This window comes from Triturus cristatus, chromosome 12 (assembly GCF_964204655.1).
Source record: "Triturus cristatus chromosome 12, aTriCri1.1, whole genome shotgun sequence".
NCBI classification, from domain to species: Eukaryota; Metazoa; Chordata; class Amphibia; order Caudata; family Salamandridae; genus Triturus; species Triturus cristatus.
In genome coordinates this window covers 50646505-50666628 of record NC_140595.1, presented here as the reverse complement: position 1 = coordinate 50666628, position 20124 = coordinate 50646505, and the positions used below count along the sequence as shown (strand labels likewise).

At 50.4% G+C, this 20124-nt stretch overlaps 1 protein-coding gene across 1 annotated transcript in view; it reads right to left on the bottom strand.

Annotated features, from left to right (window-relative positions):
* ZFR2 (zinc finger RNA binding protein 2) overlaps positions 1 to 20124 on the bottom strand; it is a 701383-nt gene that overhangs the window by 239514 nt on the left and 441745 nt on the right. The window contains exon 13 of the mRNA XM_085639486.1: positions 14247 to 14418. Coding sequence (XP_085495612.1) covers positions 14247 to 14418 — 172 coding nt within the window. The remainder of the gene's footprint in view (positions 1 to 14246; positions 14419 to 20124) is intronic.

The following is a 20124-nucleotide window of genomic DNA, read 5'->3' as shown; positions in this document are numbered from 1 at the left end:
CTTGGGGCCCGGTCACGCCGCAGCGGAGACCGTGGCCTGGGGGAACCCCATAATCAGCCAGGAGGATTGCCGGCGGGGACCCGGCGGTACTGTGGGGCCTCGGCACAGTTTGACTGCCCACTGGGTGGTAGACTAGCCAGCGAAAGACAGTGAGCCTGGTTGCACAGAGTCGGGTGCGACCGCGCGGAAGGGCCCGGACCTGTGCTGCGCCCAGGGGCTGCTTGAGAGGGGGCAAGAGACATCAAACAGCCCGTCAGAACGAGGACCGATTGGAGACCGCTCTGGGGCCACAGACTGGAGGCGGCGAGGTGAGCCGGTGTGGGGTTCAGGGAGCGCAGCAGAGAAGGGCCCGGAGGCCTACTGGGTCGGCGCTGGAGAGCCCCCTCCCCCGCCCCCTGACTGGCCACCAGCCGGCATACTTTGTGATCGGGGCTGTGGACCTACACTCACACCTGGGGACCCGCCTGGTGTAGCGCCGAAAGACCGGCAGTGTGGTGTGAGGGATCCTCGAGAAGGCCAACGAGGACGGCGGCGCGACGGGGAGACCCCGCCTAACCATAGGGGCAGAGATTTGAGACACCGGGGACTGTGGGAGACTGGGCCTGGGCCCCCCGCCCCTTTTTTCTGCCCAACGCACGCAAACCCTGTGAGACAGAGAGGGAGCGATAAATGACTCGGCGGATGGGAATGAGGACTCTGCCCTAATACAGGCGACCACAGTGTGGGGACGACCTCCGTCAAGTGGTGTGTTCGGCACGGCACCACGCTGGACTAGCGACGGCTGGATCCCCCTGCCACCACGGGCATAGGTGGGGATCCTGACGTCCCCTACGAGGGAAAGCTTTTGAGGAAAACCGCCGCTGCGGTGGCCACGCGGGGGGACGACCACTGAGGGCGAACGGCCTACAGATACGGGTGGCCCCGTGGTTCCCCTAGCATTGTCTCCTTGCTGCCCGCACGGGAGGCAGTCGCAGACGGTGCGAGGCAAAGACCCCAAATCACAGATACAGGGGAAGATGGACAAATTTACTAAACCATTGCATGGGACGGTCCCCCCTGCCTCTGCCTCAGCAGACCCACCGGCTAATAATGTCATCCTTCAAGCGATTCAGTCTTCCAGAGAAGTGTTGGAAGGTAAAATTTGTGAAATCAAAAACGACATTAACCTGATCCGCCAAGACCTGCGGAATGTATCTGAGAAATTCACACAAGCAGAGCCCCGCATATCGGAGGTTGAGGACACCACCCACACGCTCCGGGGAGAGGTCAAGGCCCAAACGGAGGCGTGCTCTGGAGGGTCGACGATGCTGAAAATCGAGCCCGACGAAACAATCTTGGCTTTCTTGGCTTTCCGGAGGCCGTTGAAGGAACAGACGCGAGTGCCTACCCGCATATAAATGGCTGCTGGGCTCACTCCCTGGTGCGCGCTTTTCGCCATGTTTCATAATCGAGAGAGCACACAGAATACCCGGGACCCGGCCTCCGTTGGGAGCCCCGACATGTCCGCTGATCGCGAGGTTCCTTAACTATCAAGACAGAGATCTTATCCTCAGAGAATTCAGGCAAAAGGGGGAAATTCCAATGGACAATACTAGGATCTTGGTGTTTCCGGACTATTCCCGAGAGGTGCAGAAGCAACGCAAAACATTTGACTCTGTGAAAGATAAACTATGACAGCTGAAATCACGTACATGCCCCTCTTTCCTGCTAAACTTTTTTTTTTTTTTTTGAAACCGTTTATTACAAATCTCAAGAATATACAAATATGGGCCCACAACCTTCCGGCCGGCCGCTAGGAATGGCAGAAACATATGGCATACGTTCATAGAACACTTGGCGTTACAAAGGAGCATAAGCAGGAGTCATCAACATCATGGGCCACAGCCATAATACGTCACAGTGCGGTTTCATTTTATACAAACAACAAGAAAACAACACCCACAAGGCTACCCTACAGTCGAAAGTAGCAGCACGTGCTCCCCAATGGAGAACCCCAACTATCAGAGGAGTCCAAGGAGGGGAAGGGAAACAGAGCGAGGACTGGGGGAACCCTGTGCCCGGGGCTAGGGGAAGGGGTCAGCTAAGGGGACGGGGCTGGTGAGGCAGCAGGCAGCAATGGTGGCGCGCAAATACTCCCACGGTAGGCGCTCCAGGGGCCCCACACTTTCACCCACGTCCCAGGCCCACCCCCCGCCACACACACCACCCTCTCTCGAAACATGCACCAGTCCATGTGCTCTTTCCAGGCCGACACCGTCGGGGGGTTCCGGGATCCCCACAGTTGCGCAATGTCACGCCCAGCAACCATATATCCCAGAGTCACCCACCACGTTTGCGGAGCCGAGTAGTCAGTTGGTTCCCACACACTCAACAGGCATCTCCTCGCTTCCGGCAGCAGCGCAACACGCGTAACCACTCGCAGGACCTCGTGCACACCGCGCCAGAATCGCTCCTCCTTCGGGCATTCCCATAAAATATGCAGGAAGGTCGCCACGGCACCACAACCACGCCTACACAATCCATCCACAGTATAGCCCATGCGCTGAAGCCTTGGCCCCGTCATGTAGACCCGGTGGAGTATCTTGAGCTGGACGAAGCGAAGGCGAGCCGGTATAGCCACCTCCTTCGGAGAGGCCACCGCGGAGATCCAGTCCTCATCGTCCAATTCCAGACCGTCGGCAACCCAAGCCTCGCGAAGGCCAATCAGCAAGCCCGATCGATCATTAATCAGTTTTTTATAAATAAGGGAGATCGTACTGTCTGGGACGTGGCCATCTAGCACTCTATCCTCCAGGGGGGAAGACTCCGGGATGGAGGCGACGTCTGGGAAGACGGAGCCCAGTGCATGACGGATCTGCAGGTATCGAAAGTATTCACTGCCCTGCAACTGAAACTCCGTCTGCAGCATCTCAAATGTTTTAAATCCTCCCCTCGACCAGAGATCCCCCACTTTACTGATGCCTATCATGTCCCATTTCGCGAAGCCCTTCGAGGTCCAGAGAGAGCCCAACTTCTCAGACGCATACAGCGGTGACGCCCGGGTCAAACGGTCCTTCCACCCCATAGCTGCACCAGCCGCATGCCATACTCTGACCATGACACGCGTAGGTCCCGTCAAGCGAGCGTCGGGCGCGCCAGAGTAGAGCGCCCGACCGTAGTCGCCACCGGGCAGCAGCATCTTGTCCATCCCAAACGCCGGGCTCAAGGCGGGCCCATAGAGGCCATGGTTAATTGCAGCTAGCTGGGAGGCCCAGCAACACCGTTCAACGTCCGGGAGGGCAATCCCCCCGTCACACCATGGGAGCGTCAACTTCGCCAGGGCAATGCGCGGCCTCCCGTCCCAGAACAGGCGGCGCTGTAAACTCTCCACCTCACGGAAGTAGCGCGCCGGGACTGGGTCCATAGTGCTCTGGAGAGCGTATAAGAAACGTGGCAACGACATCATCTTAAACAACGCCGCCCGGCCGAGCGGCGAAAGCGGCAGGCGCCGCCAGCGCACGACGTCCTCCTTCAAGCGCTGGAGAGGGGGAAGCAAGTTCCGCTCGTAGCGAGCCTCTGGGTCCAGAGTAATGTAGACACCCAGGTATCGAAACCCCTGAGAGGCAATCTGAATCGGACAACCCCGCGGAAGGACAGGAGCCTCCCCAGAGAGCACATACACGCATGATTTAGCCCAGTTGATGACAAGGCCTGAGTTCCGGCCGAATGAACGTAAAACATCAACCAGGACTATGAGTGACTTACGTGGGGAGGCTAGGTACAAAAGGATGTCGTCAGCGTATAGGGACACACGGCCCTCATATTCGGGGGTCCAACGGAGTCCACGGATGGAGGGGTGCCACCGCAGCCACTCCGCCAGGGGCTCCAAGGCCAGCGCAAACAGGAGCGGCGACAAGGGGCAGCCCTGTCGCGTGCCCCGGCCCAGCTCGAATGGGGCCGAAACTCTTCCATTCACCACCACCTGCGCCAATGGGCCCGAATACAACAATTTGACCCAACTGATGAAGCCCGGGCCGAATCCAAACTTCGCCAGCATCGCCCAAATGTATGGCCACTCAAGCGTGTCAAACGCCATAGTGGCGTCTAAGGACGCCAAAATGGCCGGCTCCCGCACGAATGAGACACGTGCGAGCACCCCGTGCAAGCGCCGCAGATTAAGGGCTGTATTGCGATGGGGGATAAAGCCGGACTGGTCTTGGTGAACCAGGTCGCCCACCACGCCGACCAGCCGATTGGCCAGCACCTTGGCGAGAATTTTGGGCTCCGCATTCAACAGCGAGATAGGCCGATAGGATGTGACCCGGTCCCGAGGCCTCCCCTCCTTGTGGATCACCACGATAGTAGCCAGACGCTGGTCCGGCGGGAGGGAGCCCAGCGAGTGGGCCGCCAGGAACATCGCGCGGAGGTGGGGCGCCAGTACATCTGGTCGCAACTTATATAACTCGATAGGGATGCCATTTGGGCCCATGGCCTTGCCAGAGGCAACCGAACGTATGGCGAGGGCAATTTCGTCGGATGTAGGAGCGGCATCCAGCGACACCCTGTCCTCCTCCGAGAGGGAGGGCAGCGCGATATCCCCAAGCAGGGAATGGGAGCCCCCCTCCGAGCAAGGAGAGACCGGAGAACACACCTCGCGGAAATAATCCGCGAAACAGGAGACAATTTCCTCTGGCTCGGCGACACTCACACCATCCGCCCCCCCAACCAGCGGAACCACACGATTCACCCCCTCCCCTCCATCCAACCACGCTATCAGTTTGCCCGCCCCATCACCCACATCACACAGTCGCCCCTGCCGCTCCCCACCGAGGCCCCTGGCCGCCTCCGTAACGAGGGCCCCGCAGGCCGCCCGCCCAAGCTGTAGGACATGCAGCGCAGCATCCGTCACTCCGCCCTCTAAATCACCCTCCAATTCAGCAATTTCGGCCTCCACCCGGGTAACCTCCTCCCGCTCGTGCCTCCGGGCATGGGAAATGAGGGACAGGGCCTCTCCTCTGAGAACTGTCTTGAAGGCTTCCCACAAGGAGATAGCCGAAGGGACGGACCCCACATTCTCATCAAAGTATCGCTGCAGGGATTTAATCATAGCAGCGCGAATGGTGGGGTCGCGCAGGTACCAGGCATTGATGGGAACTACCGTGCCCTCACCCCTCGGAAGGACATCAAAATGGAACAGGAGCGGGGAATGATCTGAGATACCCCGCGCCAGATGGCGCACCTCCCCCACACTCCCAGCATAGGCCGCCGGGACAAGGACACGATCAAGCCGCGAGAGGCCACCATGTGCCCACGAGTGGAAAGTGCACCGCTGCTGCGCGGGATGTTTTAAGCGCCAGCAGTCCACCAATCCCAGTGCACCCAAGAGGCCAGACAGCCACGCCTGGGCCCGGGGGAGGTCCCTAGGGGGGTGACGATCCAGAGTCCCAGAAACCACCGCATTGAAGTCCCCCCCAACCACTAGGAGTACCCCCGGAAGGCCCAGGAGGAGGCGCCCCAGGTCTGCAAAAGTGGTCGCCTGTAACCCCGGTGGGACGTATACCGATACAAAAACCACTACTTTGCCTTCCATTCTCCCCACTAAAACAGCATAGCGTCCCCTATCATCATGGCGCACCTCATCAATTTCCAACGGGAGCGAGTTCTTCACCATAATGCCCACACCCCGTGAGCCCGACGTGAAGCCCGAGTGGGCCACCAAACGATAGCCACGTCGATTCATGGCACAAAAAGAGTTTCCAATAAGGTGCGTCTCCTGCAGGAAGACTACATCGGGTGAGATTAGTTTCAAATACTGCAGGACCACACCTCGTTTGATCCTATCCCCCAGTCCATTAACGTTCCAAGACAACAAAGTCAACTCCCTACCCCCCATCACACACAGGAGCCATCAATCGTCCCCCGGAGAGCACCTTAAAAACAATACAGAAAAGGGTTTGCCTTGTGGTAAAAACGAACAACAACACCCCACCCCAACTCCCCCCCCAACAGAACTCCCCCCTCCCTGCACCCCTGCATGAGCCCAAACAGCCCCCCCAAAGTGCAGTGTGCCTGTCGCCCCATAGATGGTGAAACTAACTAAACCCCCAGAGGAGGAGGGAGAACCCCCAAGAGACCCCACACGACCTCCACAGGAGGAGACTTACTCGAACAGGCGAACAGTCAAAAGTGACATCAATTTTGTCCAGAGCGAGGCATAATATTAGTCCCTCAGTCCTGATCCGGCGGGCCCTCTCCCCCCACCGCTCCCCCCCCACCCCCCCGATCCCGATCCCCAGGCAAGGTATCTAACCAGTCCCCGGCTGCTTCGGGACGATCAAAGAAGTGCGTACGGCCATCCAACTCCACCCGCAGCTTAGCCGGGAAAAGCATAGCGTACTTGAGATTTCGGTCCCGTAGACGACGTTTGACTCCGAGAAAGCTTAGTCTCTGCTTTTGGACCGCTGGGGTGAAGTCAGGATAAAAATTTATATCCATATTGTCGAGTCTGACCGGCCCCTGTAGTCTGGAGGATTGCAGGATAGCGTCTCTGTCCCGAAAGTTGAAAATCCGGGCGATGAGAGGCCTCGGGGGGGCTCCGGCCTTGGGCCTTCCCCCGGGAACCCTGTGGGCCCGCTCCACCGCGAAGAATTTACTCAGTCCCCGGGGCTGGAGGTGGGTGAGAATCAAGTCCTCCACGAACAGATCCGCCGCCGCCTCCTCCCGTCCCTCAGGCACCCCGAGAATACGGACATTGTTCCTCCGGGCCCGACCCTCAGAATCCTCCAGGCGACGATCCATCAGCGCGCTCGCCTGGCCAAGCCGGCGCACCTCCTTTTGGAGGGCTGCCACATCCGTCGTGAGGCCCGATGTGGTGTGGGCCAACGAATCGACCCGGTCATTAGTCTTGGATAAATCGGCCCTTACCAGGCCAACATCCACAAGGACCGAGTCAATTTTCTGCGCCAGTGTATCAAAACGCTGGTCCACCGAGGCCTTCATCTCAGCGATGGCGCCCATCACGTCTCGCAGGGTCAGGTCCGCGGGCAGAGCAGGAGCATCAGTCGGGCCCTCAGGGGACCTACGCGGCACCTCGGGAGATCCCTTCTGGAGGGTATAGCGGTCCATGCTGTTAGACTGGTGGACTGCGCCACGTCGGGTCGATTTCACCTTTGCCCGATCTCCATCTTGCTTTGTGGACATGGTTCCAGTCCCACGGCCGTGCCAGGCACGTCGTAAAGGGCGGGCAAGCCGGTTCACGGGATCCGGGGCGGGGGTCACCACAGGGCCACGGGGCAAGTCACAGCCGGCGGGCCGGCAGGGCACCCCAACGGGGCCACACTACCTCACAGTGCCCCGCGACCCAACCTCGCCGAGACAGCAAGGAGGGTGCAAAAGCGAAAGTGAAAGTGCGGGGTACGCGAGCCGCCGCGCCCAGCCCGCCGCTGTTGTTGACTTTGCCTCCGGATCACCCCACAACTCCAATCCGGGGTCCGGCGTGGAGAAGGCCGGAAATCTCAATCGGTGCTTCCGCCGGAGTCCGAGGTCCAATTTGGAAGCGGAAAGCGGGTGCCACCTCAGCTCGGGCTCACCAACACAGTCCCCTCATCTAGGACAGGATATTGTCAGGATATATGTAGGAGGTCGCGGAGGTCCTCGGGAGCCTCGCACCTACGCGGCCATCTTGGTTGCGCGCTAGGCTCCTCCCGTTTTCCTGCTAAACTTAAGGTGATCTATCAAGCCAAGACGTTGCTTTTCAATACTCCAGAAGAGGCCTGGCATTGGCTGGAGGAGCGCCCTTTGCTGAGAGCAGCCGGAGTTCCGGCACCACTCTCGGGGAAAGCCCCATCAGTACGTAGTGATAGACCCAGAGCCCAGCGCCCTAAATGGAGGAACACTCCATTTAAGAGTGCGACACGTAGGACGACGCCATGTCGGAGTAGGAGGGTGGCAGGGTCAAAACCATGGGCCTCGGACTCTGAAAGCATACACCGCACGGATAGACCCAGAGGGACATTGCGGATGGAGGAACTTGCATACTCAGTGCTCGGCGGACTGCACCGATCAGGACATTACAACGGACTCAGAGTAAGATCACCCCTTGCTGCAAAACATTAATCTCCTGGAAAATCAGGGAGAGGCAAGCACTGAGAATGGCACGGACACTCGGACCCAGCACGCAGATAAAGAAGAAGGATGAACGGTACCTGGCAAGTGTTCTGTTTCCCCTGTTGTATTTGACTTTCCTGCGTCCCTTTCCCTTATATTTCCTTTCCCTTCTCCCCCCTTCCCTTTCTGTTTTTATCCTTTTATTTTAGGTTGGACTTCTTGAATTGTTTAAGTTTGTGTGGGGACTCCATGCCTACTAGCTAGTTTTCGACATTAGCTTCTCGAGAGCCTGGCCCTCCCTCAGATAGCGTAGTTAAGGCCAGTAGATCCGAGCCGGAGGGAACTGGAGGGACAGGGAGCAGTTTGAGGAGGCAGGCTGGGGGGGGGGGGGGGGATGTCATCCTTCTGCAGGAGACACATCTAAAGGGCACACACTGCGGGTTCTTAGGCCGAGGGGTGTATAAGACACTAGCCCATGCCAGGTTCTCCACTGGGGCAAGAGGGGTGGCAATAATAATTAGGAAAAGCCAGCCTTTCAGACTTGAGCGCTCATGGATAGATGCCAATGGCACATATGACGTGGTTTATGGTGTGTGGGACATACAAAACATCACTTTCATTAGTGTATATGCACCTCCCAGATTACAAAAACAAACGCTGGAGAAGCTCGCAGCGGTCCTGTTGGAAGTGGGCTCCAACACACACACATTATTTGGGGGAGACTTCAATGACGTAATGGATCCCATTCTGGACCGTACGATTGTCCCAACGGGAGGCCCCAAAGAGACACCACTCAACGGTCCGCGGACACTCTGACAATTACTGACATATGGCGTAGGTACCACTCCCAGACCAGAGCCTATTTCTTTTATTCAGGTGCCCACAAAGCCTTTTCACGGTTAGACTACCTACTGGCCCCAGCGGGAGAGGTAGGGGAGATACACAAGTTAGAATACCTGGCGAGAGGCGTTTCGGACCATTTGGCCCTGTGGCTCACAGCGTGTACCCGTACACAACATCCGGCCGGGGAATGGAAGCTCAATTCATTGGAATTGAAGGACCCCCACGTCGCTAGGGAAATCAGGGTGGGCACGGAATTTTACTTTTGTGAAAACGTGGCGACAGTGGATTCTGCCATCACATTATGCGAGGTATACAAACCCGTACTGCGGGATAGGGCCCAGAACAATATTGCCCATAAAAAACAGAAAGAAGGTGAAGAGATTGCAGTGCTTGAATCCGGATTATTGCAGATTGAAACACAAGCTATTGGGAGTGACGACCCTTCTTTGTTGAGCAGCTTACAACTTCTTCTACGGGAATATTTTGCGTTGGCCAAAAAAGATGCGCAACACGCGTTACAAGCAATGCATCGACGTCTGTACGATGCAGGTGACAAGACAGATAGACTGCTTGCGTGGCTTAGCAAAAAAGAGCTAGAGAGTAGGTGGGGGGTCTTGATACAGACAGAGGACGGCCAGACTCATACAACTCCCGTTGCAATAGCTAATGACTTCGCAGGGTATTACGAGGCCCTTTACACGCAATGTGCTCTGGCTGAGCCGTCAGAAATCCAGGCATATCTGCAGACAATACAGTTCCCTAAGCTAACAGCCAGCGAGTCACAGACACTGGATGAAAAGATCACAAAGGAGGAAATTAATGCAGCCATCAGACAGTTGAAAACTGGGAAGGTTTCGGGCCCTAGTGGGCTCCCTCCTGAATTTTTTAAGCAGAACGTGACGCTATTTAGCCCCTACCTCCTCCAACTATACCTAGAGGCGCACGAGGCGGGCAGTCTTCTCAGAGATCTGCAGACGGCCACGATTGTGGTGATTCCCAAGAAGGACAGACCGCCACAGAAGTGTAGCTCGTAACGGCCTATCTCCCTTATTAACATGGAGACCAAAATATTGGCCAGAATACTAGCCAACAGGATCACCGCGGTAATTAGTGGTCTCATTCATCGGGATCAATCTGGCTTTATGCCAAAGAGGTCGATGAGGCTTAACCTGCGGAGGTTACATAATTGGCTAGAGGTGGTGACCACAAGAGAAGACCCACATCTCATCCTGTCCCTCGATGCCGAACAGGCATTCGACACAGTTCATTGGCACTTTCTTATGTCCGCTTTGGAGGAGTTTGGATTTGGCCCGGTATTCAGGCAATGGATCGCCACTCTCTACTAAAGACCCCTGGCCAGAACCAGAGTGAATGGTGGGGTGTCCCGGGAATTCTTAATAGGAAGATGCCCCTTGTCCCCTCTCCTCCTCGCTCTGGTTCTGGAGCCCCTCGCATGTGTCATCTGAGCGCACCCGGGCATAACGGGATTCCGGGGAAGAGAGAATGTGGACTCGGATGAGTGCATCTCTCTATATGCCAATGACATACTGATGTATGTTACAAACCCGAAAACGACGCTCCCTAATATTATGGAAAGTTGCGAAACCTACGGCGCACATGCGGGAAATAAAATTAACTGGGAAAAATAATGTCTTTATCGGTGGGCTTAAGTGGTGGGTACAACGCCTGCCCAAGCCGACTTCAGTTCGACCCTGAGGGCAAAAAGTACCTAGGGATTTATGTCACGACAAATACAGCAGTGGCGCTGGATCGCAATCTTTACAGGGTGCTCGGGGAGTTTCGCGCAGATGTGGAGAGATGTAAGTCCTTGCCGTTGACGCTGCTAGGCAGGGCAACGCTTTACAAAATGATAGTGCTCCCAAAATTCTTATACGTTCTGCAAAACACCTATCAGCTGATTCCAGGTTGGGGTGTTCACTAAAATTGATGACTCACTGCGGCATTTCCCTACCCGACCTTCAGGCATACTATTGGGCGGATCATTTAATTGTGGTGAACGAATGGGAACATGTGGAAGGGGACCACCCCACATACGCACTTGAACGCACACAATTAGCCGGGCGCTCACACACGCACTACATTTATGGGGAGCGGGGCTCTGAACAGCTACACGGATCATTATAGGGGCATGGAAAAAGGCAGATGAAATGGGATGGCTGGGTGACCAGGGAGACCCCGTTTTGGGTGGAAAACCGGCTTAAAGAAATCGCAAAACTGCGAGGTTTCCGGAAGTGGGATTTACTGGGCATTTCACAACTTAAGGACATATTATATTGTAAGGAGCTGGCAACCTTCTCTCATCTTCAAACTGAGTATGACATGAATCAGACGCAACACTATAAGTACTTACAGCAGGCGCACGCGTGGCGGGCACAACGCATAGATACCAGTAACATCCTTGAATACACACCTTTAGAGTGGCAACTCCTGATGGGTGAAATCGGGGAAAAAGCAGTATGTTGGACATATAGAACTATAATCAATAACAAGCCAGATTCCCTGCAGAAGTTGAGGGCGAAATGGGAGTCGGACCTGGGAGAGATAGAGGACCTGGATTGGGAAATGGCGCTGATGCATCCCCGGGAGGTAGCCATCAAGTCACGTCTTAGACTGATCCAATTCAAATACCTACATAGAGCCTATTATGACAGGGCTCGACTCCACCGCATAGGGAGGGCGGAGACGCCCAACTGTCTGCGATGTAACACGGTTGAGGGTACATTCTTCCACACAGTTTGGGAGTGTTCGCAGATCCAAGTGTACTGGGCAACCCTGCTGGAAGAGTTAGGAGCTATCTTGGAGGACACGTTACCCTTGAATCCCCTGTTTGTTCTGTTGGGAATATCCACGGAGATTGACCTCCCCAGACCAAAGTTAACCCTGCTTCAGTTTGAATTAGTTGTGGCAAAGCGCGACCTGGCTAAGGCATGTGGGGCTGTGCTGAGCCCATCACTGACCGAATGGAGAAAGAGTATGGATATGTATATGTTGGGGGAGAAAACGACTTATAAAGCACGGGGCTGTCCCAAAAAGTTCTGGAAAATATGGAAGCCGTGGCTCACACATTACAGACTCACGCTCACTGACTCACAATGATCTCTCAGGGTGGGGTGACGGGTGGGGGAGGGGAAGGGGCTTGTGGTGACCTTTAGGAACACTGAACAGGTATTTGCCCAATATACCACTGCTAGTGGAATATGCTGTTGATGTAACGCTGAAAGAACTTATCGAATCCGATGATACTTACTGTTTTTGTATTGCAACTCAGAAAATGCCAATAAACACATTACAGAAAAAATAAAAAATGCCAAAAGAGCCAACTAATAACCTTTAACAATGCCAATTAGAAGTCCCTGTTGGCCAAAGAAAAAACAAACAGTAACAAATCTGACTGGCCTGTAACAAGACTTGCAACTGTGGATTAGGGATACGCTTGCTATTCTGTGTTTATGACTATAAGCGAGGATCCTACGAAATCTGATCCAAATGGGGCTTAGAATAGGGAAGGCTGATCTGGCGAATGAATTAATAGTGACAGGATTGCAACGTTGCCTCTAACAGTGCCCAATGCACTACCCTGTCGGGTCAGCGACAAAGCAATACATAGGACTTCCAATAGATATAATTTTAGTGTATCCACATTTTGCTCCACACATCATGTGATGAATCGATTACATCTTCCTGACTGTATTGATTTTATGGAGGGTCAGTGCGCTGACAGAAAAAATAGACCACTTCTGATTGCAATTGGAAGTGCTATAACTTAGTCCCAAGGCCTGAAGGAGACTCTTGCAGCTGGAGGTGGGGGGGGGGATGGACGTTTTCCTCTGGCTGAGAAAGGATAAAAACTCTGGATGTCGACGGAGCAGGGAATACAGGAGGTGTTGCAGTAAATCTGCATATCACACCATCTTAGCCAGTTAACAGCAATTAAAGATATGTGTGGAAACAGGTAATGAAGTGGAAAATACCACCTCAATCGAAATGCGTTCCCCCACCCGCTTCCAAGCTTGCCTGCAACGGATACTGGATACCTAGACCTCTGACCAGTGCAGGTTCCTGAGAGTGGCAAACAGGTCCACCTGTGATTCAGATCGGAATGTACCACAAACCTTTTCAGATTTCTAGCTGCTTAGCTATCTGTGTTTCCTTAAAGTGGTAGCCTGCAATGTGCCAGCCATAAAAACATATTAAGCATGCCAACTCAAAAGACAAGTCCTTGTTATTATTCTTGGCAGATAATGTAACTATTTGGAGAACATAACCACAACTGCAAGACAAATGTTTTTATCAGAAAGAGTGCGGTATTGACATAATAAGCTGCAGTTCACACAGAGGACAAGCAATGATGCTTTTGGGCTTTACAATAACATCTTTTAAACTAACAAGGAAGCAAATGCTGTCAATACGATTTTGAAAGACTATTAAAATGTCCAAATAAACATGGAGCTTATTGTGGGCATTTACTCAAGGTTGTGAATTCCAAATTTAAAGTTAAGAGAACTAGCGCCGGGAGAAGAGGAACGTTGGCTTTGTCAAAAGAGCAGCTGGAAACGTTAGGATAACAACCCAGTTCTTCACAGCCCAAAGACCATGCCATACGACTACCATGCATATCCTTTTATAAAGCCACCAGAGTGGACAGGTTACACTCACAAAATCTTAGTAAATACCCCAACAAGAGCCTGTCCTCCAACCAAAATCCAAACCAAACCAAACACGAAGTTTAAACTGATGTTCTGCCTTTCAATGTTGCAGTCCCACAGTACCAGGTTCATCCAAGTAGCCAGCTGAAAAGTCTGCTGGAAACAGCATGTGTTAGCACTAAATACTTCCTTCACTAGTGCCGCAACCTGTTTACACAGCTCTCTTTGTGCCCTAATCAGTACAAAACCAGATCTCTTCTTCATAATAGTGTTGAAAACACATCAATTTGGACTTCATTTGAAGTAAATGTAATTTTTTTTTTTTAAATAACTTTGCATAAACTCATCAGCTACATAAGTTTGAACTTATTACTGTAACTATTCCACCTGTGAAATCTTAACCAGCAGTTTATTAAATGTAACTTGCTATAGTAAGTTATAAAGCACACAACATTTTCGGGTATAACAGTGCTACAGAAAAATGAAAATAAATATCCTTGTATTTACTAATTTGAATTTCAATAAAAAAAGAATTTTGTCCATGAGTTATACATCTTTTTCTTTATGCTTGGCACAATAAAAGTTGAATTTGCTGCAGTAGAAATCTATAAACTCAATACACAGCATTGCAAAGTAAAGACTCCCTCTTACCGATAGCTGCTTAGGAAGAAGCTCTGCAACCTTTTGCAGAATGGATGTGGTTGGCTTTTGGTCGGTAAGTACAATGAGGTGCACATTACGGTCACCTCGCAAGAGCAAGCCTTTAGCAAGCACACCCACTCGCATTACTCCCTTCAAAATCCGGCAGAGAGGATTTCTTTTCCTGTGTGTTTGGTAGAAATGGGACACATAAAAAGGACGCAAATGAAGAAAGTGCAAACAAGAAGAACTACAAGTATTATTCATTACCACTAAATCACAGTTACACACTAAAATTCCAACATCAAAGAACTGCCAGTCTGCTGAACCCGTTGCGAAATAGACAGCTGAAACAAAATTTAACTTTCGCAGTCAAATCATGCAAGAATGCATATTGGATGCATTTTCAACCATTTCCAATGCTACACAACATTCTGATCTCAAAATTCCTCATGGCAGTCCTTTATTTACTGCATCTATATAGTTCCGTCAGAATAGTTAGACATAGGTAGAGATTGTTTATACACACCCCAACACACATGGCTTAATGATGAAAGGCACAGTAGACGCAAAGGCCGCTGCTCATTTTCAAGCTTTCCATAGTAGTCTAAGCATTATGTCTAGTTGCTGGCATAAAATAAACAACTGCCCCACTATTCTCTTGAGGGCCCTTTATTTTTTTTACATAGTTAATTCAGTGCAGCCATGCTCAACTATACCAAACTATAGTAAATACAAGTTTTACTCGTTACTTTTTGTCGAGTATGGTCTTTAAACAGAGACACATTTATAGATTTTTTTAACAAATGTGATTATTTTCCTTTAGCATGGTAAATCGGAATTTCAGAGACAACCAACAGTTCCTAATCAATAGCAGTTAACTCCCATAACCCGTAGTGCAAAGGTTCTTCACTGTTACCAACCAGGAAGAACCATGCACCATCTGGCAACAGACTAACAGCACGGAGATTTAGGAAGGCGAGGCAAGATGGCATTCATACATATCCCTCCATAGCAACCTTGCCATGTATCCTTTTATTTTCAATATATTCCTTTGTGAAATGAAACTACGTAGTGTATCTGAATTTTCTTACCCGGTATAGCCTTAAATTTTGATTTGGTCGGTTCACTATTTCCAATTAGTGTTAATACATTACCAAAACCAATATATTCGGTGCCACAAAGCTTTTCTCCGAATATATATTTACAGTTTTAGATATTTAAAATAATGAGTATTGTTGTCATCCCAGGCTTTCCTTTCTAAAGCTCTTTGCCGATTAGCTCAATCTTTTAGTACTGACATTTACATCTGCGGAGATTTCAAACAAACCTTAGATTGAATATTTCAAACATTAGATCCAGAGGCTGCTGGGTTCAGTGATTCAAAATTGGTGACTCCCTTTCTATAACAAGCACAGCTTGAAGCATTTTTGCTGTACTTTATTGTGTCTTCTGTTCACTTGTAAAGCTGCCATATTCTACATTTGGCAGCACTGCAGGGACGTTCAGTGGCGAAAAGGTGGATTTCAGAAGAGTGCATAACACAGTACTCCGTGTCTGCTTTACACTCTGAATTTAGCAGGCTCAGGATGCACTGTCTGCTTGTAGAAAACAGCACAGCAGCACCTCAAAATCTGAAACTGAGTAGTACTAGAGGACGGCAAATCTATCCTACCCTGGATGGCAAATGCCACTTACCAGTATGTATCTGTTTTTGGCATGTAGAGCTGCAGATCTACAAACTGTGCATACATCACTATCTGGTGTTGGGCCCGGATGTTTGTAGTTGTTTTTCCTCTTGGAAAGTCTTTGGAAGTCACGAGGTATGTGACTCCTCCTTTGGATCGTATTGCGCATGGGCTTCGGCTCCATCCTCAGATTGTTTTTCGCCAGCAGGGAAATGATGTATGTTGTATCTAAATAAGATAAACTGGAACAGATAAAGGTAGCCGTGGAGGCGGGTGGGCGTGTGTAGATCTGCAGCTCTACATGCCAAGAACAGATGCATACTGGTAAGTAGCATTTGCCGTTCGAGGCATATGAGCTGCAGATTACACACTGTGCATAGATTATATAGCAGTACCCATCCTTAGTGGCGACCACCAGTATCTGTTGCAGTGGTTTGAAACAATGTTTTGAGTACAGCCTGGCCCACACTAGCTTGTTGCTTAGTTTGCACATCTACACAATAGTGTTTAGTGAAAGTGTGCGGTGTTGACCATTTAGCTGCTTTGCAGATATCATCTAAGGGGATGTTCCCTAAGAATGCCATGGAAGCCCCTATCTTACGTGTAGAGTGGACTTTAGGGGGAACAGATAGCTTTTGTTTTGCTTTGTAGTAGTAAATCTGAATGCATTTGACAATCCACCTAGCTATCCCAGATTTGGAGATCGGGTTGCCTTTATGTGGTGGTGAGAAGGAAACAAACAGTTGTTTGGTTTTACGAAAAGGTTGTGTTCTCTCGATGTAGTAGAGTAAGGCTCGTTTGACATCTAGTGTGTGGAGAGCTCTTTCTGCAACGGTCTGTGGTTGCGAGAAGAATAGGGGTAGTTCCACAGATTAGTTTAGGTGAAAGGGAGAAGAACAATTGTTACTTACCTGTAAACAGGTGGTTCTCCAGTATTGGTGTCTTTCATAGATTCACATGCTTGAATATTCCCCGTCGTCGGAGTGGGAGTCCCACGGTAAATAATATAGCAATATATACAGCCATAATATATATATATATACATAAGTAATCATATAAAACAGAGATATAAGTAAGTAATAACATCAAGAATGTCCCTATAAGAAATTTCCATAGAGATACATGGAAAGAGAAAAAAAGACATTCGTAGTCTATCTCTGTCATTATGTTAGTCCGAACTCCGGCCAATCAGGCGCCAGCTCCTCTCTAGAACCTTCTCCTCAGAGCTCCTCACCTCAGATTTTCGTAGCACCATAGTGACTCAGAGTGTATGAGGAGAAGAGAGCCTCTGAAGGGAGGAGGGAGGGTCGCATGTGAATCTATGAAAGACACCAATACTGGAGAACCACCTGTTTACAGGTAAGTAACAATTGTTCTTCTCCAGTATTGGGGTGTCTTTCATAGATTCACATGCTTGAATATAGAATAGCTAGCAGTAACAATATCATTGTTTCCATGATCACACAGCTTCGAAATTGTAATGACAATCAATCTTCTTATGCATATGACAGTACTGAATAACTGTAACAGTATAAATGCATCATTATGTCAATTATAAATGGAAACAATATGGAGGAGGGAAGGAAGAGGCTCATCTTATTTAAAAAAGATTGCGAAGCACTGCCTGCCCAACTGCAGCATCCTCCTCGTTTAAAGTTGTCAAGCAATAGTGTCTTGTAAACGTGTGTCTGCTCGACCACGTAGCTGCTCTGCAGCTCTGATGCAAAGGCACTCCAGCAAATAAAGCAGTTGAGGAAGACATTGCTCTGGTGGAGTGAGCCCTCACTGGTGACTGCAATGGCTTGTTTGCCTTTTGATGGCAGAAGACGATGGCAGCTGAAACTTAACGTGCAATAGTTGGTTTCGTCACTGGACGACCTTTGTGAAAGCGTCCATAAACTATGAATAGTTGATCAATCCTTCGTAAAGCAGCCGTTCTGCTGATGTAGAATGTTAAACCTAGTTTCACATCCAGGGAATGTAATCTCTGCTCCGTAGGAGTTTGCGGATAGCAAAGAAAGTTCTTAAAATCACTGGTTCGTTAATATGAACGTCTGAAGGCACCTTCAGCAAGAAATTTGGATCTGTACGCACTACTACAGAATCTGGTTTGAACTGTAGGAAAAAGGTGGATTTATTGTAAATGCATGAATGTCACGGACGCGACGTGAAGACGTTAGCGCCCGAAGAAAAGCCACCTTCCATGTTAGATACTACAACTCGACCTTGTGAATCGGTTCGTACGGTGGTCTCATTAGTTGAGCCAATACGATGTTCAGATGCCACAATGGAGGAGATTTACAAAATAACCCCTAGACGAATTGATGGATAATCCTTGAAGAAACAAAAGGGAAGTTGAACCATCCTGACGGAAACGGAAAATTGCCGCCAGAAAAAACCCCTAAAGGTTGCATGAGAGAAACCCGGAGTTAGCTAAATGCAAGAAGAACGGTAAAAATTGTTCTGGTGTGGAGTGAAAACGGGTGCACCCCATTAGATGCACACCAGTGGGGAACACTTTTCCACTTTAATTTGTACGTTTTCACCGTAGAAGGAGCCCTCGCCTGAGCTAAAATGTCTCTACAGTCCTGTGGAGTATCCAAATGGGCAAATTCACAGTGCTCAGGTTCCAAGCTGATAAGCTCAGTGAGGAGGGATTCGGATGACCAATTTTCCCCTTGTCCATCGTGAGTAGATCTGCACGAGGCTGTAGAATGATTGGTTCGGATTGAGACAATAGGAGTAGTTCTGAGAACCATGCCTGCCGAGGCCAACGGGGGGCTATAGAAGTAGATGGCAAGGTTGCCTCCGCATCTACCACAGAAACTCGAGGTACGAGTGGGATTGGGGAAAGAAAAAACGTAGTCAAACAGATCGTACCAGTCCATCAAAAGGCATTGCCCAGAGATCTTTTGTGGGGAAGCCAGCTTGCGTAATCACGGCATTTCCGGTTCTCTAGTGTGGCAAAGAGATCCAGCTGTGGGCGACCCCATCGTTGAAATATCCTCTCTAGAGTTGGTTGATGCAACTCCCATTCATGGGTCGATGAGGAGGACCCGCTCAGGGAATCCGCCAGGATATTGGATACCCCCGGTCGATTAACTGCTGCATATCGTGATGCGATGGTTGATAGACCAATCCCAAATCGACTGAGCTAGTCGAGACAGTTTCGGAGATTTTATCCTGCCCTGCTTGTTTATATAGTGCATGCAGGTTGTATAGTCTGTCTGTATCAGGACTGATTCTCCTTGGATTAAAGGATGAAAAGCTTTGAGAGCCAGCAATATATAGCCATGAGATCCAACCTGTAGAAGTGCCAGGTTTTTTTTTTTTTTTTTTTTTTTGACATATTGACCATTTTCCTTTTATTGATAAAAACCTCCAAATGAGCACCCCATCCTTCCAGAGAGGCGTCTGTTATTGTCATGTCTGGTACCATTGTCAGAAGAGAAATGCCTTCCGTTAGATTTAACAGTTGCGTCCACCACCTTTGCGCCAACTTCATCCGATCTGTGACGTTTACAACATCGTTCAAAGAACCTGTAACCTGGCGTTCTTGGACATCCAGTACTCCTTGGATGGGGCGTGTCTGTAATCTGCAATGAGGGATCAATGCAATGCATGATGACGCCATTTTCAGAAAGGACTTCAATATTCTTACAGAAACGGGTCTTTTTGATCTGACAAGGGTTACCAGTCGGAGAATTTTTTGAAGACGGTCTTGGGAGAGAAGTGCCCTTGCTGACACTGTGTCTAAAGTTGCTCCCAGAAAATCCGTGCGATGAGAAGGCAGTAGATGGGACTTTGTGGTATTTATGGAGAGCCCTAAGGCGCGAAACCACCTCCTGTCAAAGATGTGTGTGTTGTAGAAGTTGAACTTTCGATTGTGATTTTAGGAGATAGTCGTCCAGAAATGGAAAGATCTGAACACCCTGGAACGTAGGACGCTACCACAGGGGCTAGCACCCTTGTAAACCCTCGAGGGGCCGAGCGCAGTCCGAATGGTAAACTTTGAACTGGAAAATCCCCTCGACCCACTCGAAAACGAAGAAATTTCCGATGTTGTCGTAGTATGGAGATATGTAAATATGCATCTTGGAGGTTGATTGTTTCCATGAAATCTCCTTGTGAAAATAATCGCAAGATCTCTACATGCGTTCGCCTACGAAAAGAATGTTTCTTTAGATACCTGCTGAGAGCCC